Below are 27,613 nucleotides of genomic sequence, written 5' to 3'. Positions count from 1 at the left end.
TGATGGTCTATTGGAAACAGACCCCTGACTAGGAAATTGAGAGTTTAGATGTTATATACTGCCAGTAATTTATTACTTTGAGATTGGCATATATTTTGGCAAAGTTAGAGCTGGCTGGAGTGATAGTGAGTGATGAAAGATGTTATGGCAGTTGAGAAGTGGCTGAATTCCTTTGTTTCCAGACTTTTCACTTTTTTTTTCTAAGGCACAGAATGTTTATATAGCAAGTGTAATATTGTTTTATGAGTATTTGCTGGACCCTGCTAAAACCAAGCATTCGGGCTTTATTCTTTTAACAAAGTGTTTTGTTATGGAATTCCTCTGGATTTTGATGTTTCTACATTAGGGTTAAATCTGGTTGGTATGTGGGGGCCCTGGGAGAACAACCCAGAAGTGAGAAACTGTCTGATGTCTAACAGGGTGCACTTCCTCTCCAGAAGGTGATGTGATGGCAGGAAGAGAGAGGACTCCTCAACTGGACATGAAGAAGCCATAACATAGAGTCACAGAACATGGGAAAAGGGGCTTTTAAGCTCTGGGAAAACTTTCAGCATGTTAAGAGTTTAATGTCTTTAATGCAAGACCCTGCCTGCCCCTTGTCTGCTCTCTGGGCCACCAGATCCTGCTTGTTTCCCACGTCTCACTGCCATCATCTGGGATACACGAGCACTTTTAGCTTCATGGTTATAAACTAGCATTTTTCCTTCCTGGTCATCTCCATTATCCCCTCCAAGACAGTGGTATATGATGAGCCATGATACACTCAGGAAACACGTTTGTGTTTCTGATACTTCTCTGCGCATTTCCTCTACATTTTTCTCCTCCAAGTCAGCTACCCTCATCATTGGCTTCCCGCCCTCAGCTTGGCCCACAAAACTGTGGATTCAGGCTCCAGCCTTTTTACTTTTACAATAAAGGACAGTCTGTGTACAGGGCTCTGAGCCACAGGATCCAAGGACATTGCAGCAGCACAGAATAAACTTTAAACCACTAAGAAATGGAAGGTGCTTAAGCACACTCAACTCAGCATTTCATTGCTGTGAGCCATTGCATCAGGGCTTCCTTCAAGCTGAGTACAAGTAAAAAGAGCAGAGTCTCTGCTAAAGCCAGGGAAAAATAACTCCAGACTAACTCACAAAGCTTCACTAGGAACAACAGAGCAAATTTTCTGATTGTGTCATGCAGCCTGTGCTGTGATAACTTTCTGAGTCTGTATTCTTCTTTTAGTACTCCACTTTTATGAAGACCTCACATACTGCTTCTAATCTGCTGCAGCCTGCTCACATTACAAGCTTCATAAACTCCTTTTCCCAAGTAGCATTAAGCATTTCCAGTCCTCAAAAAGACAAAGCAAAAATTATCTTCCCTGCCCTGGCGGTGCTGAAGAGCAAATAAGCCCATAAGGAAAATGCAGAGGGACACAGCAAAGCAGTTTGCTTCAGAGCAATTCAAGAACAAGGGATATGAACGGTCATCCCTACTAAAATAAAAGACCAAACTGACAGTGCCTTCAACAAGGTAACCAGTATACCTCCAAACTATACTTTTTTTTTTCTTTTTTCAAACTCCTAAACATATATATAGATTTAGCTTAGCACTGTGAGACCTCAGCTGGAATACTTTCCGCAGTTTTGGGCACTGCACTTCAAGAAAGATGTGAACCAACTGGAGATAATCCAGATGAGAGCAACAAGAATGATCAAAGGTCCAGAAAATGTGATGTATGAGGAAAGACCAAAAGAATTGGGTTTGTTTAGACTAGAGAGGAAAAGTCTGGGGGGAGACATGACAACAGTCTTCAGACATGTTAAATACTGCTACAAAGGGGAAGATAAACTGTTCTCTATTTCTACTGGAAGTAGGCTAAAAAGCAATGGGTTTAAATTACGAGAGCAGAGATTATCAGATTAGACTTTAGGAGAAACTTTCTTTTGGTTACAGCAGCTATACCTGAGAAGACATTGCCTATGGAAACTGGGATCCCATCATTTGCAGTCTGGGTACTGGTACAGTGGGGTCTGCTTTATGGCAGAGGCATGAACAATAAGACTGGTCCAAGTACTTTTCAGCTTATTTTCCCCAATGTTAGGAATAGGAAGGAGGCTGCATGTGAACAGAAGAATTCATTTTTTCTGAAGGAATTTGGATGGGTCTGAGCTGAGTGGTCTTTGAACAGAAGATTAGTTGCAGCCTTAATTACAGAGTTAGTATCACTACCTTATACCATTACAAACTGTTTGCAACTATCACAGGAAAAAATAAGGTTCTGATTCTTATCTGCTCTAAAGTCCATGGACTCTATTCCAGTAATGGAGCACTGTGTCAAAGCGCCTGAGTGTCAAGAAGCATAACATCCTTAACATTGTAAAACATACCATTCAGTGATAGATTTCTGTGAACTCTGTTATATAGAAAGATTTAATACAGGAAGGAACCCAAACATGTGACACTTTGTTAGAAAGTAGAAGATTACATAGTACAACATGTATTTTGGAATGAATTTACAATAGATTTTAACTATAAAATAGAATCAAAGAAAAAACAGTTGAAACTAAGGCAAATGCAGGGTGAATTGAGACAAAGTGCCTGACTGATAATTCCAGAGATAATTGGGAACGTAAGTTAGCACTTCTGAGATCCCTTGTTTCAATAGGTGGCTTTTTGTTTCTGCTTCTGCTTCTTTGTCTGCTTTCCATTTCTAAAGAAAAAAAAAAAAAAGGCAAGATTGCAAAAGCCAGCTTTTTCCTCAGTTTCTTTGGTGCTTTTTGCTAAGCAGTTTTGGAGCTACAAAGGTTCACAGTCTTTCAAACATAGACTCATACCCTAGAAGTGTTTACAATGGAAAAAAGAATCCTTAAAATATATGACCACATAGAGAATCATATGGGATCTGCTGACAATACATCTCCAGATGTCTGCATCCTGGTAGGGGCTGTGCATGAAGAGGCCTCCATCCTCAGACAGGTGTAGGTCACTGGGTCTGTGGAAATACTGGTTTGGTTTGGAGCTGCTATATGTACTGGCTTCTGAGGAGAGAATTCTGCAGAGGAGGAACTGTCTTTTTTGTATGAATGTTTCCAGGGCACAAACTCAAGGTTTAGAAGGAGTACTGTGATACATATATCGTCAGTCGGATGACAGAGCTTCCTCTGAAGTTGATGACAGTGTTGACAGTGATCATTTCCAAGTCCAACTGAATAGTACGGGGCCCCTTCACGGGGCGGGTCATCACCAGGGTAGCACTGATCGGTCCCGTTTGCTGTGCACAAAACAAGAGGAAGCAGGTGAGATTTTCAGAAATGGCTCTTGAAAACTATTGTCTCAGGTGAACCCACATTATGCCCATGGTCTTTGAGCAGCCAAAACAACGCTGTTTTCTGCTGAATTATTAGAAGTGACTGCAATTCATGGGAGAGCTTCATTTCATCATTTGGCTGCATTTCAGTGTTTTGCATGAACTATCACCTTTTACAGTTTGTAAAGCCTTTAGGAGACCTGTACATAAAAGGAGCTGTTGAACATATAAATTTGCTATTGAACATAGAAATTTACTATTGTCCAAGTGCAACAAGATGAAAACATGAATTTAGGGTATGCACAAGCAGTGACACAATTTTTTTTGATGTGTGAGATATTATTTTATTTGATGTAAAGAGCACCATTAATTTGAAGTAGTGAACACCAAAATGGGGTTATATTAACAGAGCTTGAGAACAGATGTGAACAGGATCGGGGTTTGCTGTATAATTGCATCAATTAACGTCACAAAACCTTACTCTCTGAAACGAGTTTTAAATATGTGAAGGCTCTTCAGACAATCTGTCCTTTAGTAAGTGGAAGCAGACCTTTGAAACGTCTGTCCAGAGCAGTGGGTTGTAAGCATATAAAAATCAGAGCTTCTGACGTTAAAACCCCAGGAGCAGCCATTGCCCAGGGCCCGTTCCCCCAGCGCCCTGTTGTGCTGCCCACTGCTTGGCCCCTTCCCACAGCCACCAGCTCTGGCTGCCAACCTGACGTGTGGCTGGAAAAGCACAGCTTGTGCAAGCGGAGTGTTGGAGGTGACGAATGGGAGTGGGATAAATAAATATAAGAAAACGCACAAAATCTGAGCAACAATGTGGGTTGCTGGAGCCTTAGCATCTGGTGGTACGACCCGGGTGAGGGAAAAAGGTCAGTGGGATTAGTAATGACTTTGCCAGAGGAAAGATCTTGTGAGATGTAACTGAGCATTCTTGAACCACTTGTCATTTGGGGATTTTGAAACATCACCTTTTTTTTTAACAGTGAGAATCTGAGGCTCTTGGTAGAAATGCGTATTGGAATCTAATGAAATCTGTCATGTTTCTGTGAGGCATGGGAACCGTCAATAGCCACTGATCATCACCTAATGTGAATATCAAAGCCAGGTTTTTGCCTAGGCGTAAAAATCAACCTTCTGAACGCCACCATCCCTGGAGGCTGTGCCCTGTTCTGTGCAGACACCACCCACCTCCACTTGTCAGAGGTGCTGTGAAGATGATTGGGGAACAGAGATGTTTTTCGATGAGGAATTAGATTTGAAAAAAAAAAAAAAAGTAGTTGTGTTTTTCTAGCAATATCTACATAAAGTGTGTGTTCTCAGTCAAAAAAACCCATATAACAAATAAAAGCAAAGAACCCAGAAAGTCAATTCTTGGGGTAAAGGTTTGTGGTTTTTTTGCCCTACTTTTTTGGTTTTCAGGTTTTTCATTTTCCAATGAAGAGTTTAAAAAAAATCCCAACTACAACAACAACAACAAAAAAAACCCAAACCAAAAACCCAACCAAAACCAAGAAGAAACATTGACTCTTTCAGGGGCAAGTACTGATTGTTCATCAACTAAAAAAAGGTTTGGCACAATAGTTTCTCTTGAGCATGAGAGACATGAGCTATTCTTAGGCATGGGTACAGCCCTGGACTCTCCTGAACCTAATGTCTCATCAGACAAGTGTGTTTGCTTTGGGCAGGTTACCCTCCTGAAAGAGCCAGCAGCCTCTGCAGATTAGCACACTGCTCTGCATGTGTGTAGAAATGCCTCATACTGAAGGTTTAAACGATATTCATTAAAAACTGGGTTCTGCTATCAGAAGGGTATTCAGCTAACAAGAAGATACTCCCTATTTTCTTTCAATGAGCTCCAGACTTACCCGCATGTAGAATTCCCTGCCTTCATTCCCTGATTTGATTTGGAAGATGTAATAGGCTCCAGGGTAGCGAGTTGTTGCTTGCATCTGAAAGATGTCCGAAGGCACGGACCGCCCGGACACCATGTCCATCACTCTGTACAAGACGGTGAATGGTTGATCTCTGCAGCCAGGGTTTTCAGCTGGACACATGCAGCGGCTAATTGTCAGAGAGAAGATTGTCATCAGGGGTTACAAATTGCTGTAATATTTGATTCTTTAGATGCAAATACAGCTGCATGAATAAATAAACAAAAATGTTGTTGACCAGCTAAAAGAATAAATGACACTTGTAATGAATTTTCTCACTTTTAGTATTCTCTGTGCTGCTGCTCTGACCTACCTATATCCCTGCCTTCTTTTTCTTGTCTTCTAGGCAAAAATATCTTGGCATCCTTTGTCTCCTTAGATCGCCTGAAAATCTGTACTTTTTTTAAAGCAGCTTTGCAGGTATAGAATACCTGGTATGTATTTATTCTGATAGTAATTTAAACTGAACTGTCCCCAAAATAATGCTGATTATTGCTTCATTTCACTGATGGTGAAAATGTTGTAGTCGTTGCTTAACAATCTTTTATATACTACATGAAAATATACAGTGAGACATCCTGGATCAAACCCAATACTTTTGATCATCCTCATTGCTCTTTATGAACCTTTGTCCAGTTATATTTCTTTTGAGAGGACGGGAAGGAACTGCACAGTCTTGAAGATATAGTTACACAATGGCACATGCTGTAAGGATATTCTCTACCTATTAACACCTCAAATTCAGATTGCTTTTCTGACCTCTAGTGAGTACTGCAGATCATGGAACTATCCGTAACAATGCTCAAATCTGAGTTTGGAAGGATTATGGTCATATCAGTGCTCTTTATTTAATTTGTGAATTTGGGATTGTTTTTTTACTTTACATTCACCTAGACTGAATTTCGTCTTCCATTTTTATTGCACAGTCATTGAGGCTTCCCATGCAGTTCTTTTCTACCCACCCTTTTCTCTACTGTGCTCAGATATTGTTGCAGACTTTGCCCATCTCATAGTTTATCCTTTTTTCCAGGTTCTTTACAAATATGTAAGACAAAGTAGATCCAGCTCAGACCTCTGCAGAACTTCACTGTGAAAGTCATCAATTTAATACTATACGCTATTTATTTTTTGTTTACAACTATACAAAGGGTGAGTGTCAGGAGGATGGAGCCAGGTTCTTCTTGGTGACAACCAACAGTATGACAAGGGGTGATGGGTTCAAACTAGAAGACAAGAGGTTCCACTTAAATTTGAGAAGAAATGTCTTCTCAGTGAGGGTGACAGAACACTGGAACAGGCTGCCCAGGAAGGTTGTGGAGTCTACTACTATGGAGACATTCAAAACCTGCCTGGACACCTTCCTGTGTGACCTCATCCAGGTGTTCCTGCTTCTGCAGGGGTATTGGACTAGATGATCTTTTGAGGTCCCTTCCAATATCTAACATTCTGTGATTCTGTGCCAGGGACTTCTCTCTTACCTATGGCTGCTTCATTTCCATAATAACCCTATGTAGGGTTCTTTTCAGCAACCTTTGGAAACCCAAACAGACTGCATCAGCCCATGTGCCCACGTCACGTGCTGCTGATTTCTTCAGAGAACTCTACTTTTGTTGTGAGGCAGGATGTCCCATTATAAAAGCCATGTTGGGAAAATTACTGGAAAAGTGTTGGGTCTTTTTGCCTTATTTTTCTATAATCTCCACTACTGACACTGATTTCAGACAGTTCATCTGGCATGTCCCCCATAAAAAGGCTCCTGGCATTGCAAACACCCAATTCCTTCCACAGAAAACACAGATGCAGGGAATCCACTTGGCTTTTATACTGACCACTTCTAGACATATGCCACAAATTAAATGCAGTCACATCTAGATAAGAGCCAAAGCCACCAAAAACAAAGCTTAAAGATCAAAAGTTCCGGTGCAAGCTGATCTGCGAGGACTCTGTAGTTGGGCTCTGGGAAATTTAGATATAGAGGTTTCAGATATTTCAACTTCCAGCTTATGACTCTACCACCTCTGAAGGTAGATAAGCCCAGAACTGGAAGAACAGAATGTGTCCATTCCTCAGCTGCCCTAGTTCAGAAAGCAATTCAAAGACATGAATAAATTATAGTGGAAAGAAGCTGATTCTTCATCTGTTGCCTTTCTATAAAATAGTTTAGGCTACCAAGTAACCCCAAGTAAATGGATTTAGTGCAAACACTACAGATTAAATATTATGGGCTGCAATATATAAAGAATTGTCTGGAGCTGAAATATTATTTTGAGCTCCAGGCAAGTATCTACAAAAATGTAAAAGAAACAGGCAATTTTTAGAAATTTGGAATTTATCTTTTTGCTTGCTCAAATGATTCCCAATTTAGACAGTAACAGTGCTAACAGCCCCATCCAGATATACCCATTTTCTGGATAAGGCAAATCAGTCTGTGGACTTTTTATCACTTTTAACCTTTAAACAGTAGGAAACTACTTGTATCCTGCTATAGCTACCGTCTCATGTTTTAGAGTACTTCCCAGACATCAGGGAGTTAACATTTACAGGAAATACTCATGCTAACAAACAGGCTTAATTTGAGCGTATATGAAGTCAGTAATGTAAGTAAATATCTTTTATTACATTACAAACCTTGCTGTTTTCTCTACCCACTGATAAGTGTTTTTCCAGTCTAACTTCTCACACATCTGAGTATCATATCATATCCCACCTGGTGACCTGGTAAGGAATTGCAACTTATTATTTTGATAAAGCTTACCAATGGTAAATGCAGCAACAGCATGTATGTATAGCTATCTAGACACATTTCATGGCTGTGTTGTAAAAATGCAGCTTATTTGGTTTACTCTAGATATGCTTCACATGGATAGCTTTTGTGGCTCTGGGTGTGTTACTCACTTCTCGTTAATCTGAATATAAGGATCCTCACATCTTACTGGGTCTAAACATTTATATTCTCCTGGGATATTGAAACACGTTTGCTGTGGAGTGCAGGTGAAGTTTCTGGTTTCACATTCATTGATATCTAAAACACAAGAAACAAGAGTAAGGGAAATATGTGCAAGACACCACTCTTACAGAACAATTTCCGTCTAAGGACTTGCCCCCAAATTCATAACACTTTTGCACCGTGAGAAGTGACCTTTGAATAAGGCCTCTCTTTTAAGATCAGTTTTTACTCCATTCATTTCTGCTTATTGGAGTGCTCCCATATGGTAAGTGCTGCAAAAACTGGGAAATAAATTGGCTGCTCAAGCTCTCTGACCTTAGAGAAGGGGAAAACTAAAGAGAGATGTGCAGCAGAGAGGAGAGCATCTGAGGGCTTTTCTGTGTAGCTGCTTCTGTGTAGCTGCCTCTTCGTCAGTAAAGTCTTACTTACACCAACACACCAATTGACCTCATCGGGACTATTCACATGATGACATTCTTACCAGAGTTACATAATTGGCCCCTATGAGTATTTCACTGTGCAATGTCAGGACCAAGCATCTCAATTCTTGAAAAGCTCTTTCCAGACACAAGACTTATTTTCCGTGCCCCTGGGGTTTTAATCAGTGCAGGAATGTTCTTACCTTGGCAGCTTCTGCTATCGTCAAGCAAGTTATAGCCCGAAGGACAGATACAGTAGTAAGAACCAGGCCCATTCACACATTCGTGCTGGCAGAGGAACTCCGAGAAGCTGCATTCGTCCATGTCTGCAGTGGTAAAACAAAGTTTAGTGTCTTTGGCTTTACAGTCAAAAGAGCAGTCCCACAGGCAGGTGACCATCCAGACAATATGCCTGTCACCCCAGCTGGAGGCTGGCACCCCTCAGCTCCCCAGAGATCTTCGGCAACCTGGCAAAATGCTATACAAGTTCTTGGTTAAACATTTTTCTCCCAGGGAAACCAAAGTTTCTGCTGAATACAATGCGGCTTTTATTTATATGTATTTGTTTTTGAATACCTGTCACCAGTTGGACATGTTTTCAGTTGTGTTTTACGTCACAGACAGAGCAACTCCAACAACAAAGCTGCAACTGTAATTTGAAAGGAGAGACTTGGCGGTGGGGTTTCTTTTTTTTTCTTTTTTTCTGGAGAGCAAACTTCCCTTTCCCAGGGCCACATGGGTCCCAGCAGAACTCCTGCAGCCAGCTCTGGCTGTTTTATGTTTCTTAACCTCTAGCCAGTTACTTCCAAGGCATTCCAGCAAGACTACAGAGCTCATCCCAGCTTGGGTCAGACCTACTGGAAGGCCCAGCCATGTCCCAGATACCCAGGAAGCTGAGCAGTCTGTCCAGTCTCTGATGGAAAGCAGAAATTGTGCTCTTTTACCCTTGCACTTATGAACTGACCAGTCATATTCTGCAGAACTGTGCTCGAGTGAGAAAGATGAACTTCAGAGCTGCACATGGAGGCATGGCTGACTGCGGGGAAAACACATGCAAAGGCACTAGACTGAGGGAGGCTGCAGTTAATCATTTCCTTATTTCCCTGTTCAGGGGAAGAAAGAAACAAGGGCCAGAGCCCCAGCCAGGAACTCCCAAGTTCTTATTCCCAGCTCTGACATGTTGACTCTCCCAGGCAAGTCACTTTTACTCTTCAGACTGAATTTCTCTTTCTTCTAAACTGGGCTCAGTTCATTTATCCACTTTTAGTGTTTTGTGCAGATGAATTGAAAAGTATTTGAAGTCCAAATATTTTTAAATGGGTTTATTGCTGCAACCACAGTAGCAAAATGGTGATGAAAGGAACTCCACACCTATATAATCCTGTTATTGTCCAACTTCTCCCAGAGAGTTCACTGAAAAAAACACCTTCCTGACAAAACATGGACCAAGGGCTGACTCCATAAAGGGACAATGTTATCACCCATTGCCTTGAGGTGTCCTAGCCCAGGCTTCCAGCACAACAGATTCATATAACCTGTGCTCAGCTGCTGCCAAGTGCTGGAGGGACTTAAAGCCCTGAGGGTCCTACATGTTTGCTGCTGACCCCACACAGGACAGACACACCTTTGCTGTTCCTAAACCCTTCTGGCATGCTGCTGACTACCTGCAGAGGACTAGATATTCGGCATTTCAGAGAACATCTAATGCACATGCAAGGCCTCTGTGATTAGAAAATAACACCAATGTTGGGAAAGTAGGGTTGAAATCTCTGACTCCTTGAACTGGGGCAGGGATTTATCCCATCTTTTAGGTAAGACATCTGCTAGGCCATGGACTGTTGAAGCACATCTGGATCCTGGGTGTCTCACAGGCATGTCTCCTACTAAGGCATTCCCTTTGCAAACCACAGTGATGTCTAGTGAGTGGTTGGGAAGTGAAAGAAGCTCATCCAGATAAATTTGGCCTGCTTCGACAAGTATTTTCTCACACAGACTTGTCAAGAAAAGGTTTTCTGCTCTAAATATGAGTGGTGGAAGGTCCCTTTTGCTGGTTTAACTCTGAGACATGAATGAGGCTCAAGTACTACCTTTTCTGTCACCATTTTGTACTGGCAAAGTTTATCTAGCATTGCATTGAGCTTAACTGGTTGAGGCCCCCAACTAGCTCAGGAGCACATGAAAGGTGCAGGAGTCTAACTTAAAAGCAGAAAATCCATTAGAAAGCAGAAAACTTACATTAGGTGTTGCAGCTCTAAATATTAAATGCATGAGACTCTTTAGATATATGTCTTTGTTCTTTTCCCTATAATAAGGGAAGAACAGCTTTGGAAACACTATACACATACTGCATATCACATGTCTTTTCTCTCAGAAACAGCATGTTAGATCTGTTTACTGTAAAGTAAAAGACAAGTATTTTCCAGTGTGTTTTTCTTTCCAAGAAATATTCACTGGATTCTCTAATTTTACCAGTCTCTGGGAACGTTAAGCACAGAAATAAATTTTGCCTTCAATTAAAATAAAGCAATAAAATAAAAACAAAAACAAGAGAGGAAAAATTACAGCGACATAAGCACGGTTTCTTCTGCTATCTGCTGAACAGATTAGCAATAGCTGTACTAAGAAACCATATACAGTTTCTGAAGTGTAGCCAAAGCTCTACAGGGGAAACTGGGGAAGGTTTCAGGCAGAAGCATTCAATTGTAGGAGCAAGAGGAATACATGCATTCAACAGACAACTGGAAAAGTGCTTTATATAAAGTATTTCTTCAATCATGGAAGAATGTTCTAGGACAGTCCCTGCTTTACTTGCTCTGATAAACCTTCCTGTTCAGCATTTAGGAGGTGTTTTCTTATTTTTTTCTGTTATCTTGGTGCTTTTTAATATTTAGCTTCTTTCTTTAAACCCATGTGCAGCCCTCTTCCACTGTGCTTTTCTGTGTGTTTGCTGTGTGCTTTAACTGGAAAGAAGATGATATGAGTTGCAGCTCTCCTGCTGCTAACCATGGACCAAGGCAAAAAGCTTTTTAAAAAGCATGTACAAAACAATACATTGGAAAAAGAAAACTTGATAGCATTGAAGAAACCAAAACAATAAATAACTAAAGACAGTTACCACTGCAGTTAACTCCATCAGCTTCCAGTTCGTAGCCAGGTTCACAGCGGCAGAGAAAAGAGCCGTAGGTATTGACACAGGTCTGAGTGCAAGGGTTTTCACTTGTACATTCATTCACATCTACAGGAAACCAACACCCCAACATCAGTTATTTCACCCCAAACTCTATTTTGAATTCATTACTGTAAAGTATTTCAAAGAGATTAGCTGTACAGTCAAAATGATTTTGTCTGAAAAAGGTATAACCAAGTCAGTATTATTTATTGGGATTCAAGCTGATGCCTGGAAATAGCATGTTGGAAACACAACAGTGCGTGGAAATGAAGCATTTTGGGAATGTCTTCAATCGCAAAAATAACATGGAAGATGGGATGAAATATTTATTACAAATGCTTCTGTCTTTATCCTGCAATTTTAAAACCTTTGAACTGATTTTGTCATAACAGACCTGAGACAAAATGCAGCAGGATGTACCTGGGGAAGATGATGCAATGATTAATTGTCCTTATGGGAACCTAGGGCTATGAAAAAAACAGGGTGTTTTTTTTTTTCCTTTTAGGCAACCAGCAGCTTCTGGAAACACCTCGCACAATTAGCACAGAGCATTTCTTGGAGGAAAACCCAGGGAGAGGTTTTATGAAGAGGTTGTGTTGACTTTGATTCAGGTAGCACATCACAGCAAAAGGTCTTCAGGACTTGAGTCTGGAGCTTGGGAGACAGATCTAATTTGCTGACCTGACAGAGTTTTTCTGTCTCAGGTGGGTCACACAGGCTTGGATTTTAAAAGTAACTTCAGAACCTAAACTCTCTGTAACATAAATGAATTGTGTAACTCTGTATTTTAGAGGGCTTGCGCTTCTGTGCATATTTCTCCTGATACACTGGTCACGTTGCACATGTACACCTCCAAGATACTGGGAAGCTACAAAAATGCCTCATGACAAACCTATGAACATTTTCAAACCCGATGTTGGGAAAGATACTTGTATTCTAAAAACAAAGCAAGTTTTAGGGGTTGGGGCCAAAAACTTCGGTCATGGTTTAACATACACGGTACCTTGGCATGATCTTCCGTCATCATTAAGGGTAAAGCCTGGGTTGCATGTGCAGGAGTAGGAACCGGGCACATTGGCACACAGCTGCTGGCAGTAGCCGTAGCGACATTCATCTATATCTACAGATGGGAAAGATGGAAGGTAAAGTGGTTTGTATTTTCACTTGCGGATACAAAGCAGCAAACACATTGGGTCAACAGTACCAATAACAGCATACTGGTAAAATACATCTCTACCCAAAATAACGCCATAATGTGTTTTTATCCACAGCTGACATCTATCAGTATGTCCTATGAACTGATTGTCATTGTTGTGAACTTAATGCGATGTCATCAGGAAACCCAGAGTCAGTCCCTTGAGCAATTACTTCGAAGGACACCTGATAGCTGGCACAGCCCGTCAACACAAGCACAGCCAACATTTTTTTGTCACAATCAAGATAGAAACCTTTTTTACCTCCACATACACCAAAGCTACTCACTGGAAAAGCAAGAAGTATTTGTTACTAAATACTTTTTTTTTTTTTTTTTAAGAGAGGATATTATTTAAAGATTTTTTTTCCAATAGGCACATTAGCATTTCATATGACCTTTTAATAAGTTATAGACTGTAAAATGTAAACAGTACATTTACTGCCAAAATAGCAGTTTGGGCTGAAATGCAGCTTTAGAAATACATGGAACTGACTGTTATAAGCACAAGAAAACCCTGTAAGGTACATATGCTGGTAAGTGCTAGAAGAATTTTGCTTCTTGACTAAGAACTGGAATGAAACACCAGGAGTAGTTGTCCTTTCCAAGGCTTAACATTTCCTTTGGTATTAACTGGCTTTTGATTTATGGAGATTATTTTAAAATGGCTACTCTCAAAGCTTTGAAGTTAAGATTGTGCAGTAGAAAAGCAAGTGTATTATCTCCAGTCGAAGATAGAAGGAGCAAAGCAGGAAGGCAAAGGTTTTGGTGAAATTACACCCACTGTAGGTGCCAACACACGTGAAAATCAAAATAACAGTATCCTCCCTATGGTTCACACGTCTACATATATATCTGCATGAATTCCAGCAGTTCATTATTTGTTAGCTAAATTGGCTGCTTCCTGGTTTAGTGTTAAATATAAAGAATGTGCTGGAGAGCTAAATTCTTGAACAACTTGAACATTTACATGATGTGGTACTATCACAAAAACAACAATCTTGTGAATCTGTTGTATAAGTAGCTACATCCTGCAATTCAACTTTATGTTGTTGGCCTCATTGAGGTAGTTTTGCCATAGAAAGTCTCAGGAAACCATTCTGAAAATTTCAAAAGTCTTGGAAATACTGTCTGTATAAAATAACAAGAACACTGACACTTTACCCTTACTAGCTTTTATAATCTTTCCCACTGCATTCTGAATAGTAAGACAACCCAAAGGCCAGGGTCGGCTAAGGTATGTACACCAGTAGTAGGCTTGGCCTAAATCCTGGAAAAAGTGACATAGGTTTTAAGTAAATTAATAACTCATTTAACTGACACAATGCATTACTTTAAACACATGCTTTGGCTTTTGCGTGACTTTTGTCTCAAGAGCACAACATTTTGAGGATAAGGACTTTTACAGGGTTTCTTCTTGTGGGTGGGTCCTGTGGATACTGCTGTACCTGCTCCTATATAAAATTTACTGGGATAATTGCAATAAATATATAAAATAGATAATTACAATAAAGGTGTAGCTTTTTGTAACTGTGGTTTACTAACAGTGCACCATAAAAGCCTGTCTCTAAAACCCAATCCAGACCTCTGATTACATTAAATAGTTTTTTACTGCCAACAAAACAATAACTTCTCTAAGGCCAGTAAAAAGTATGGAAAACTGGGGCTTTTTTGACAGTTAGGGAAAAATATAGTGACTCTAAATGCAATTTGCTCTTAGCTCTTTGCATTGCCTTGTAATAATTCACCCCACGATTACTTAAAGTGGGCAAAACTGGGATGTTATTGCCTATTTTAAATGGCATAAACAGATGCTTGAATCAGTTCAGCAGAGCAGCCACTTCAGTTCTCTGGTACATCCATCAAGCAGTAAATCACTATAGATCCATGCCCAGATCCTGAGTGCTGCACACAACCCTTAAGTTTGGGCTGTAACTGAGGGAAGTAAATGGGTAACGCAACAGGTGATGTAGAGCAGAATCCTCCTCCCTGCCCTCCCTGTCCCCACCCCATCGTATACACCTGTACAGCCTCCAGCACAAGCTTTTTTTCTCCAAGAGAAGAGGAATTATTAGAGATTAAGGAGCAGGACAGGGGCGGAGACTTCATATCCCAGGGGAACTACTAGATGGTGACCCCCAAAGCAGCCATGTCTGTGCAGACCCCTCTTGGAGGAGGCTCAGGGCTGCCTGGCCAGGGGAGCTGCACAGCAGCTGCGTGCAGTAGTCAGGAAAGCAGCTGTGAGTCAGTCCTTCACTGGAACTGGTACTTGGGAGGAGAGACTTGGAAAAGAACTGGAGAGGCTCCAGGGATGAATGGGCAGGGAAAGCCCGTTCTCCTTCCAGCTGAGGTGTTGTGACAGGACGGTCCAGCTCCACGGAGCTGGCAGGGAAACGGCTTGTGCCGAGGGGAAAAAAATAATAATGAGCAAACTTAAAAAAAGAAAAAAAAAGTTGTATCCTATCTCCTAGGTCCTATCTGTGTAGCTAAAATTAACATCTACTTCATCATCCCATGGGCATGTCAAGTGAGATGTCAAGTGAGGGGAATGGGCTGGAGGAGAGGGGAGCTGGAAGGTTTTCCCCTGCTGTTTGTTGAGGAGTGTTTTTTTCAGCATGGCTGAGCTAAAAGGAAAATAATAAAATCAAAATAAAACTGCTTGGAAGCTACTGAAATGGCACCCAGTTCAGAGGTAATTTTTCTCTCACCTCCAAGCAAAAGGGTTGGTTGAATCTGTGGATTTACCGGCCTGTTTCTTGATATCAAATACTGATCCCTTCGAGTCCACAGTGTCACAGCATGGAAAAGGCAGGTCTGTTTGGGAACAGATCTTTTTGTATACATGCTTTTGATTGATCTTATATGAAAGGGAATCCTTCAGACTGGGAATATGAAAAGCCCACGTGTTACACGGATAAATCATCATATGGCATTTACATCTACGTTTTTGTTCCACGATGGAGTCTGTCTGCCAATTGTACTGTTGGCGCTCACAAAGGTGAAAGACAGTTTCCACGTAGCCGACGGTTTAACCATGTACTTGACAAAGATGTTCAGTGACATTATTTCAGCTATTCACAGGTGCACATACACAGATGCTCAAATACCATAATGTGGGAGGTTTTTACCTAAACACTGGCCTTCTAAGAGCCAGTAGCCTTCAGTGCAGGAACAGGTATAGCCCCCTTCGGTATTTATGCAGATCTGGGTGGGGTTACACTGGTGAGAATCTGAAGCACATTCATCCACATCTGCAACACAGAAATACAGCAGGAAAATATCAGAAATGGCAACAACAAAAGACTGTTCACACTGTAGAGGGATTTGCACTCACAATGTGTACACAGCTCCATGCGAGAAGCAACAGTGTGGTGGAGTACAGAGAATGACCATAGCCTGAAGTAAAATTCATAATGAAATTGTCTGAAGGCAGTGAGAACTGAGGGTGCTCATCACATCACTCCCTTTTGCAGATGACCCAGTGTTTCTCAGAGATCCTCAAGAAAGAGATCACGTTACCTTGAGCTTTTTATTGCTTGCACGTTTGCTTTGTCACTGAACTGGGATTTCCATGCTATAGGGCAGCATCCAGCCCTGGGGACAGGCTGCTGAAAGGGCTATATAACCCCGCCGCAGAGTAAGAGATGAACAGGAGTTTGAGACATGTACAAACATAACTCAGACATATAAAAAAAATTACTTCCTACCCCCACCAATGCAGATCATCTCACTGTAATTTTTCTGACAGAGGGTTCAACCAAAATCAACCTTTACCTGACCAAAAAAATGTATACTTCCCTGGAATCAATTTCCTGGCAATAAAAGTCTCTCTTTTCGTTTTTTAAACCATCCTTATTGTTTTTAATGTATTTGATTTCTTTATTACAATCCCTTAGGGTGTTTTTGTTGTGGGATTTTATTTTATTTTTTTGCAAAGGAGGTGAATAGCATTCCTACATTTATATAAGCCAGGACGCTGGAACGTAACTGATTAAAAATGCCTTTCAGAGTCAGAAGTTCAATTTGAATCCCTCCTTGCCCAATCTCTTCCTCGATGTTTCAGGCATCGGGTTTGCCTCTAGATGTCAGAAACTAAAATATCGGAAGATAAATGGTGTCATTTTTTTCAGCCAACTCAGATTTCTATGTTTTATTTACTGATACCTAATCTAGTTTTTATTCCAGCATACTGTGCACTGGCCTTCACTGAAGTACTAGGTCATTCAAGCAACGCTGCTCCCTTGATCCCCCCTGATTCTTATTAACCCAGGCTTTGTTGGGTCATGACTGAAAGTATCTCACAAACGCAGCAAGCTGGAGCCGGCAGCAGAGGGCAGGAATTATGTCTCCGTGTCTGGCCCCGAGGCACCTGGCACAGCCGGTCAGTTGTAAAATGCCAGCAATCGTGGAATAACTGTTCCAATCTAGCACAGCAGCATATCTAACATGTTTGGATATATAAATAAATACATACAGATCATATATGTGGAGAGAGTCTAGAGTTCTTATCTTTCCAACATCTGTACCAGGGCAATTTATGGTGAGTCAAAGCTGGTAAGATAACAAGAGTGGCGCAATTAGAGGTAATTAATTAACTCTGTCAGAAATCAGTTCCCACGTATTTATTGGCCAGAGGAAAGATTGGCAAAATTGTGGAGGAAGTGGGAAAGGAGTAAGATAACAAGTCTAGACTATATAGGTACATAAATATGTTGTTCAGTTCATGCTTCTGTGATTGGGCTAAGAATTCTGCATCCTTCCTTCATACAGCATATTGCACATAATCAGTAGTACTTGAACACAGATTTTATCTAACCATAAATTTAATAAGGATGACATTAATGTTTCCTAAATGAAAAAGTTTTCTATTCGTCATGTTTGCTTATTGTTTTAGGAATGGGACCTTGAGATATGGCCAATTCTGCTGTTTCTAGTCTACCCTGAGCTTAAAAAGGAGATTTTCATTTTCCACGCTCTCTGCTTCTAGTAATATTGCTAGTTGAAGCACAGTGGAGACAAAGTGAGGGTGAGGGTCTTACCACCGCATATAGTAGCAATGCTGTTCGAAGACTATAGATCCTTCACTCTGCTGTGGTGCATCTTTCTTGCAGGGATACAACATGCATCCTTCACCAAAAGCAACAGGTGGCTACAGGGTTGGTTTTGTTCCCAAGTCATCTTTGTAGGAGTTGCATGTGCAGCAGTACAATCACTTCAGAAAAGTAAGACATCAGTCCTCTTTGCTGTCTACCATGCTGATTTCTTTGCTTACCCTCAGTCTTCACCTTTTGTAGTGGTGTCGAAGACATATTTCCATTTGAAAGCAAAATTTTTTGCAACGGAGGCTACCTGTGGAGTTTCTGCTCTCCCTAGAATCTGGTCAGCCCAAATCCCTGCAGAACACTTTGACTGCCCGTATTTTATACTGAATAAGACTTCACTGACTTCATTAATGAAGTTTTATGCAACCAACAGGTATAAACAGCTTCACTGGTAGCTTTAAATGGTTTTGCTTGGGCCTGAGTGCACACACTCAGTTCTATATTACATGTCTCTGACTTTCTCTAAGATTGCTCCTTGCAATATAAACACCTCCATGTACCATTAAACTCTTGACAGGCTCATCCAATGCAATCAAATAAATTATTTTTGGCAAGAAGCCTTCTCAGTTCAAACAGGTAGTATAATCCCAACGTGTCTGCCAGGGGCTTTTACATTACATGGGCTCACTAAGTGAAAGCTGATATTTGCACACTGAGAAAAATGTTGGTACAACAATTGGCTAACCATTAGGTATCCTCTGGAAGAATATCAGAGCTGAGAGACAGAGGGTGCCTTGCCCAGCCCATTTATACAGTGCAGCATACAGTGAGAACTTTTGTGATTGATAAAGTCAAAACTAGACATTCGACAGGGAAAGGGGGACAAACAGCTGGTTGCACAGCTTATTATTTCTGTCCCATTCGAACATAATCTTGGGTGTGTTCATGCACTGGGAATATATCTTCAAAGCTAATTTGTTAAACCTTTGCCCTTATACGAGTTCCTGGGCCATATTAGAGTAAAACTGTGATACTAAATGTACATGATAATAAGTTGTCAATAGTTTTGTAGGTTCAAAGCAGATAAGAAGAATTCATAAAATAAAAAATTGTAAAGACCACTAAATACAAGGATAGTGCATGTGGCTAAGAAGTCCCTGAGATGCAGTTCTCTGGAGCCTGGAAGAGTGCTTTTGACAAAGCATAACCTGTGTTGCTGTCTTCACCATGGAAAGAAATACTGCAATTAGTTGTCTGATCCCTGAAGTTTAATCAGCTGAAGAGCAGAAGAGTTACTGAAGTGAAGCAAGCTAGCAAGAAGCCCTAGAAACCCCACTGTCCCCCATTCAGAGTGTTACTAGATTGTGATATTTGATGATTTTGGCATCAGTACAATGAAAGCATCAGATGGTGTCACCTGTCACTGATATCCAAGGATGGTTTTCATTACACTAAACCTGCTTTTAATACCTTTCATTGCCAAGATCCTTAGGAAACATTACCTGTGTCCCAAGAGCAAGTCTAGGATTTAAGAGCTGAGAGCTAGCTTTACTGGATACGTCTTCTGTGATTTTGGCTAGATTACTCAGTATGTGGCTACAAGAAGAATTGCCAAGAGGTGAACTAGGAAGCAAACATAAATTAGATCTGTCCTCACTGAAAACAGATTAAGGTATGTGGTAGTTACTGGGCAGGACAAGGAACTGGCACAGCAGCAGTGACCCCACTGTAACTCATGTGCTCAGAATTTAGCCTGTGGGAACTTATCCTTGCTCTTCAGCTTCCCATGCCCTGCATCCTATTTGAACAAAATTTTTATCATAGTCCAGTCTCCCTTTACTGTTTTGCATCTAAAGCTATTCAGGGCAGGGCGTATCCTCTTATATACAAAGCCAGTTCACAATTAATCCATTTTTATTTGAAGGCTTCCAATCATAATACAAATCAAACTGTACTATGAAACCCTTTGTGTCCTGCTTGGTGTAAATATCAGTGCTGTGGGATTTTAACTAGGAAATTCAAGACTAAGAATTTAAAGGACTAACCTGTGGCCACTCAACAAGACAGAAGCAAGAACAGGTCACAGATGTTTCTGACTTGTAGTCCTTCATGTAGCCCAATACAACCTGCCCTTATGTGAACACTTAAAGATATGGCTTTTCAGAAATTTTATGCAGCCTCTACATTGGCTAATGAGATCTGAAGTAAAAGATTAACAGTCATTCTGAAAGCATTTTGTTCTAGTAGGAGACCTCAGGGGCATCAAAGGCTCTTTCAGCTAAACTCATTTCTTCTATACTACTCACAGGATTATTGTCTTACCCTAATGACCTATTGAACCCCAAAGCTTCCAGTAGCTACTGAAACAGAGAGAGAACCATTGACACACTCAGTGGCAAATTGAAAGAGTTATCATCTGCCTACCACACGTTTTCTTACCCTTACAGATAGGACTGGGATAGTTACTGTGAAATTACATATAAAAACAAGAGGGTGCTAAAGAACATTGTAAGACCTAATAATTTTGAGCAAGTCCAAATTTTCTCGGGTGACTAGTGACTCTGGGTGGCTCCTTAGAAGTTCCTGATTTTGAGAGAGCAGCTGTTCAGCACTTAAACCACACTAGGGAACCTAGGCAGTGCAGGGTGGATCTCTGTTCAAAACTTCCCTTGCCCAAGAGTGCTCAACCAACACTGGCCCTGGATGTCTCAGCTCTCGATTATGCTGCTCTGTGTTACCAAATTAACAGTCATTTATATTCTCCCATACGTCCTCCCAGTTGTTGAGTTCACATTACTGCTTCCACAGTGGGTTCCAAGGGCAGAAGTTCAGGGACAAGTCCAGACTCAAATTAAAATTTGACCTGAAGTGGGAACAATTCACTTTGTTACTTCCCAGCTGAATACTGAGAGTGACCACATGGCTCATCCAGACTGCTGCTCTCTGCCTCTGAAGAAATACCACCTAGAATGAATACAGAGCCTCATGGCTCAAAGACATGAATTTTAAAGGTCTTTGGTTTACTGACTGAATGGGAGAATAGGTAGGAGGCGTCTCCATATACATTTCTCAGGAAGTCCTCGCTGCAAGAGCCTGAGCCCAAAGATTCCAAAATTAACCACATCTCTCTGTCTCAGTGTGTCTGCCTTAAAAATTTATTGCTGTGGAGGTTTGGTCTTGCAGCCCTGGGGTGTGATGTTCTGTTTACTTGACATTTTGCAGAGGTGAGGTGGCTGGGGCAATGGGGTTTCATTTGGGGATTGAAAGGGTGGAGGAAGTGTTTTTTATATTTCTGGCTGCCTTTGTGGGATGTGATGTGCTGATGCTTTGTTTTTATTGGTACAGATTGTATTTTTAATGGATGGCAGGATGCCTAGTGACAGGATAGAAATCATTTACTATGTCAAAATAAATAAATGAACTAATTGTGTTTAGCATGCAAATTACTGGCTTTGTGTTTTATTATCTGTAAAAACTAGCAGTAATATTCATGGATTCTTTAGAATTCAGCCAGATCATGGAACAATGAATGACATTTTTAATTCATTGCCCATAAGTTTAAAAAATGAAATAATTTAAAAGCTATGCATACCAAAAAACAGGGGAGCATATTAATATAGTCAGAAAGAAAATCTAGATGTCAAACCGCAGCACAACACCACATGTCACCAGGAAGGCTAATTCTTATCAGAAGATGCACTGATCTTTTATACCAACTCAGGTCCACAAAGAATGCAGGACTGAGGCCACTCTCATTTCTATCAATAATACCGTAACAAATCACAGCATAGAAAGAAAAACAATACTCTAATCCATTGAATTAAGACCAGACATATTTGACACTGCTCAAATGAAAGAGGCTGAAACTAGGAGACCAGAAATCTCAAGGGAGAATCCTAAATGTGGAATCATGATGTGAGTGTCTACAGGATCCTGTGGATTTGGTTTTGGTCCAGTGTTTTCCACATTTGGGATAAAATTCAGAGGATTGCAACCTGGTGGAGCTAAAAATTAAGAAGTGTGCAAAATTCTTATATAAATAAAAGTAATTTGCTAGATATTGTGGGCACATTTGAAAGTGCATTTCAAGGCAGACAAACATGAGGTCATATATCAAGAGCAAAAAATGTTGGTAATGAAAATAACTCTGGGATTATGAAAGATAATCACTTGAACATGAACTTTTCTTGACACGGTGTTGCTGAAAGGATAAGCATAAACATGAGAACACTGAGTAGACACAGGAAATTGTTCTTACCACTGTATATTGCATTAGTAAAATAATTACTGAAATACATGTCTGGTGTCAACACTTCAAAAAGTGATATTGCAAAGAGATCAGGAAATATCTGAAAACTAATTCCAAGTCATGAAAATTTGTCTCACAGCAAGACAGTGCTCTATTTAATAATCTATTTAAGAAAAGATTCAAGGTATACTTGCTGTGATCTATAAACACCTCCATGGAAATGAAGTTTTTAGCTGGAGATGGTCGCTGAAACTAAAAAAAGACAACGGGATGAAATTCAGTGTTTACAAAACAAATTCAAAATAAAAATAAGCCACAAACTTTAGTAGTATTACTAATTAACCATCATTTAAACATTAAAATACAACAAAGCAGGTGGTAGATGCTTTGTTACTTTTAGGACCTAATACCTGACCAGTGTTTCTTCTTTGAAATATGTTGTAGCAAAAAGCTCTGCACTTGAAACACCAGTTGCTAGGTAAGGTTCTATGGCCTGTGTCACAAGACAGACAGATTATATGGTCAAAGTGTTGTCTTACAGTCTTCACTGAATTATTTAATATCTTTCAAAATTTAGCAATTTTTATATATATATCCATACCCATTACACCTGAGATTTGCTGCTTGCCTTACATCTTTTTTCATTTCCTAGGCAATTAGGACATCTATCTTGGCCAGTGAAACTACTGAAAATGGGGGTGGAAATTTGTGAAGTTCTTCCAAGTGATTTCTCCTTTGCAAAGCTTTAAATGTACACATGTGCAATTTTTCATTTTTTGTTTGTACTTTTATCAATAAATTTGATTCTTAGTGAGAGATATTGTACCTCTAATGTTTGTAGTAATTACAGAAAAAAAATACAGAAAACTTAGAAAATGTTGATAAAATTCTTATGCTACAAGATGTTGAGTCATCAGCCTAAAGATGTTGGGCATGCCAACCACTTTACTTTCAGGACACAAAGAATGACTGCATTTTTATCAAGCATGAAGCAAGATAAAGAGGAAGAATCCAAGTTATTATCACAGGCCATCTGTTGAATCAAAGAGCTCAGAGAGGACTAAACTGCAGGTTAGGGAGAGCGAACATGCAGGAAGCAGGGGATTGTTTGGCAAGCCAAGTGACTTTTAAGAGGTAGAAAGCCAGGGGAGAAAGCAGACAAGAGAAGAAGGAACAGAGGTGCTTAGGAACTGGAAGGAAGCACCTGTCCACTGGAAGATGAGGTTCAAAAACTGTAAGCAAAGATACTGTTTGCCTTTCTTCTGCTCAGAAAAACGGGACTTTGTGTCTAAGCAGGACTTTATACATTAAAGAATACAGAAGGAAACAAAGTCCTTAAGGTCAGCTCATCAGTTCAGAGACAATATCAGAGTCCTTCAAGAAAAGACTATGTTGAGAAAAAGGTATTTTTAAAAGAAAATAAAGTTAAGTAAGTATATTGATGAATTTCATTTATCAGCATGTGGATACATACCACTCAACAGAGTAAATGCATGTGGAAAGCTTACCAAAGCAGCTCCATCCCAAGGAGATATTTGCACCTAACACTGCAGGAACAAGGGAGACTACTGCCTTCTTAAGTCCATCCACTGCTGTTGAAAGTGGTGGGATTCGTGACTACATTTATCCCTCCACAGGCGTGGTCCATGCTCAGGTGCCGTGACCATTCCACTCCCTCCATGACAGCTCCTTCCCTGCTCCCCTGCAAGGTGATAATGCCCCTAGCAGAGAGCTATCATGGAAGGATGTGGACTTATCTTCTCTGAGCTAGAACCACATTCTTGGAGACTTTGGCTATTAGAAGAGAAACTTTGCTTGGACTCTGTATTCAAGAGGGAAGCCAATGTGGACAGCAGATTTCCAAGACGATATGCTTTTGGCAATGTGTGCTGTTTCACAGATGGACTGTTACATTTTGTTCTATTTGGAACATATTTAGCATGCATGACTTCCTTTCTTAAGTAATGAATTCTGATAATCATGCTACAAATTTCTGTGGGTCACAGTAGTAGCTGTGTCTGTGTTTCCTTCTTTTGACCAACCATTGACAAAAGTGGGAATGTTTTTGCCATCATGATTGTCTGAGAGCCATTAGCACCGCGGGGTTCAATGCAGTAAGGCTGAAGATTGATTTGACAGTTGGGAGAGCACAGGTCTTGCAGAGTGAAAAAAAGTTTTCCATTAAAAGCCTTCTTCTCCCTTCTACTAGGAAGTGAGGGTGATTTTGGGGCCCTACTTCTTTATTTTATTCTATCTGTATTCTAGCCCCACTGTTGTACCAACACAACCCCATGATCTCACCCCACTCTTGAGATACAAAGTTCTTGCAGAGAGGTTCAAGGCTGGGAGCTCATTCCAGAACCTCTGTCTGCTCAGACACTGAAGCTTGTTTAGTCATTTATAACCCTCAGGACTCCTTTTTAAAATAATACAAAGATTGGATGTCTATTTTTTATAGGAATAATTGCAGGCCAGGACTAAACATCCGAGCTCAGTAACATGGGTGTTGGTTCCAAGATTGCTTGGAACAGAGCACTTTCCCCAAACTTCTCCTCCACTCCTTATTTGGACACTGAGAAATAATTTCCTCAGTAGTAGATTTTTACTCTGTGAAATCACATGTTTTCTCAAAACTTTTTTTTTCTCAAGATAATTACATTTGATAAGAAAAGGGGAGAAATAACAATGCCACATTCCTAACCTGCAGACTGAAGCCAAATTCCAACTGCTGCTGTGTGGGGTCAGTGTTTTTTTTCCAAGGATGACTGACCTTGCTGAGCTTGGACACAATCCAAAATCAACTCCCTAAACACCTGTTTAATTGCATATTTCAGTGTCTGAGGACTGGCCGTTGGTTGCCGAAGCCATTTTCTATCTGTATCCCATAGGCATTATGTTATTGGTTGATTGCTAAACAAGGATTAAAGTGTTTTTTCACATAGATGGTCAGCCTGAAAGGGGAGACTGAGTAGTGTGCAGCATGAATCTGTAGCACTGCTCCTTCTGCCTGGTATGAAAATTGCTCAACATGTGTCACAGGTTCTAGATATCCTGCCAGCTATCTGAGCCTTTCCTTAGCTAACACACTTCTAATGTTACTCAGAGATGATAAACAACAGCTAAACTGTGAAAGGACTTTCCTCTCCGAGCACAGTTCTAGTCCTGCTTTTGTGATTGAGATTTATAGGACAGCCATGCAGATAAGTGCATAGCAAAGGGTCAAAAGTGGCAGCAGCTCTTTCACCTTCAGATCAGAACAAACCTGTGAATGGTTCGTACACTTGCACCATCACAGTTCCTCACTCCTACCAGTTCCCAGGGCTCCCTGCTGGTACAAGATTACACCTGGTTGTGTGGACTGTTCCTGGTGTCCCATGAGAGCTTTTGCACAAATGCACAGTCCACATGTTAATTCTGGAATCAGAAATGAGACAAACTACTGATTTCAGTCAAAGGCTTTGCTTAAACATGGAAACTCCATGGCCTGAAGCACAGCCGTACTGTCTGGCTTCATGATTTCCTGTTGTGGGTTATGCACAACTTATAAAATCCATGGTCAGTGCACATGATTTGGAAATCTCAGTTATTTCCCCACTGCGTTTATGCTGTTCCAAGTAGCTGTGGTACAGCAGAACAAAGGTGACTCAAGTATCCTGCTGGAGGTGGGTAGAGATGTGTCAGTATCCCACTGATGACACTGAACCTGCTGAATTATCATAGGAGGTACCAAGCAGGTGCTGCTCAACGTGGTTTCATCTTGATCAGCAGGAAACATGTTTTTCAGCTGAATAAATGGAGCGTTACTGTTGTACTACCCATTTATCAAAACGAGCTATTTTGTGTGATCATGTACTACACTGAGATCTGCTGGTAGGGTGGTGAGAGGAGCCAGTGGGCACTTACTGAGAATACTCCCAGCTGCTGGGAGGTTCTAAGCAAGTGACACTATTGCAATGGAAACAAAGAAGATGTGCAATCAGAGCCAGGAAATGCACACTAAGAAATTAAAACATTCTTCTAGCAAAAGGGTCTTAGAGTCCTCCCTTTGCTGCATGATATGAAACAGTTTCATGCAAAAACCTCTAGAGAAGGCTTATAAAATTTCACAGAAGTAGAGCCATTAACAATGAAAAAGTGGATTTTCTATGGCTGAATTGTAGATTTTCTCTGCAATTCTATGGGATATTTTAAAAAGACCCTGTAAGAATAAATGTATTAAAAATATAGGAGTTTAAAGCACTATTTATAAAGCTTTTAAACAGGTCTGTGAAATCCTATTGGCTTCTCCTCCAATGAATTCTTTCAAAGACTTTTCTGTCAGGGTACAGAGCATGAGAGAACTAACAGAAGAGAACTGCTATTCCCACTTTCTCTCCCCTGGGAGCTTTGAGAAATCACTAGCACAAATAGTCCAGCCAGCTGGTTTAGCCAATTGGTGGTCAGTTTACATTTCCTCTAATAAGTGAACTTCTTGACCGTACATTTTAACTGAGTCATTAAGAGCTCCTTTTCCAAGTGTTTTGGCAGGCTGAAGAGGTCTGAGACTGTGAATAGACCACAATAACTAGTAAAGAGAAGAACAGCCCTACTTTTAATACAGCAGAAGAAATTGATCCAAATGGATCCAGAAATTAAAGCCGCAATAAAAACAAAGGGATGCAAATATCCATCTGCAGGATATAACAGAAACTTCTATTGGAAGGGTTGCTTCTTCCATTAAAATGCAGCCACTTCTGACATGTGATATGACAAAAGCTTTAATCATTGCTCAAATGTGTTGCGCAAGCAACTGTGGGAGTGAAGTATTGGACACCTGAAAATACAGGAGAGATTGTAGGTGTGCAATATGTAAATACCCCAAGGCAGAATTCAGTATGGATGCTCTAGTCACTCCAATGGGATATCTTCAGATCTTTAATATATATGAAAAAAGAGGTCCACATGCATGTGTGTAAACAAGGGATCTCTATTATAGGGAACTGGAATAGTAACATGAAATTAATCACTAACTAATCACTCACAAAGCTTCAGTAATCATCACCAGTGTCTCATTCAAGAATGGGATGGATTCAGAGCTGCTTGGCTTGAGTATACGATGAGGCTCTAGCCAGAGGTAGCACATCTGTAGGTTGCTTCATGTCACTCAAACTGTGTGAGTCCAGCACACATACAATGGAGACCACAGTGCTTGGTCTTCCTCCACCAAAGACCTTATTTGCTGAACCTAGCTAATAAAATCCAGGGAAAAGAGCCTGGCCACACCAATGGCACTTGCAAAACTTCTGTCTGGACAGCGAGGCAGTCTTAAGTTTGCCTGAGAGGCTCTGTAGACCTGGCCGGCTATACATAATCACGCATATCAC

General features: G+C 40.6%; 1 protein-coding gene across 1 annotated transcript in view; it reads right to left on the bottom strand.

Moving 5' to 3' along the window:
• Nucleotides 1-2,402: 2,402 nt before the first annotated feature.
• The window catches only part of FBLN5 (fibulin 5), a 47,105-nt gene continuing 21,894 nt past the window's right edge, over nucleotides 2,403-27,613 (bottom strand). The window contains exons 5-11 of the mRNA XM_082058114.1: nucleotides 16,088-16,210; nucleotides 12,771-12,887; nucleotides 11,714-11,833; nucleotides 8,802-8,924; nucleotides 8,128-8,254; nucleotides 5,167-5,362; nucleotides 2,403-3,259 (exon numbers count right to left, since the gene is read on the bottom strand). Coding sequence (XP_081914240.1) covers nucleotides 3,098-3,259; nucleotides 5,167-5,362; nucleotides 8,128-8,254; nucleotides 8,802-8,924; nucleotides 11,714-11,833; nucleotides 12,771-12,887; nucleotides 16,088-16,210 — 968 coding nt within the window. The 3' untranslated portion in view covers nucleotides 2,403-3,097. The remainder of the gene's footprint in view (nucleotides 3,260-5,166; nucleotides 5,363-8,127; nucleotides 8,255-8,801; nucleotides 8,925-11,713; nucleotides 11,834-12,770; nucleotides 12,888-16,087; nucleotides 16,211-27,613) is intronic.

Source organism: Streptopelia decaocto (genome assembly GCF_964273445.1).
Source record: "Streptopelia decaocto genome assembly, chromosome: 7".
In the NCBI taxonomy this organism is placed as follows: domain Eukaryota; kingdom Metazoa; phylum Chordata; class Aves; order Columbiformes; family Columbidae; genus Streptopelia; species Streptopelia decaocto.
This window is presented reverse-complemented; position numbering and strand designations above follow the sequence as displayed.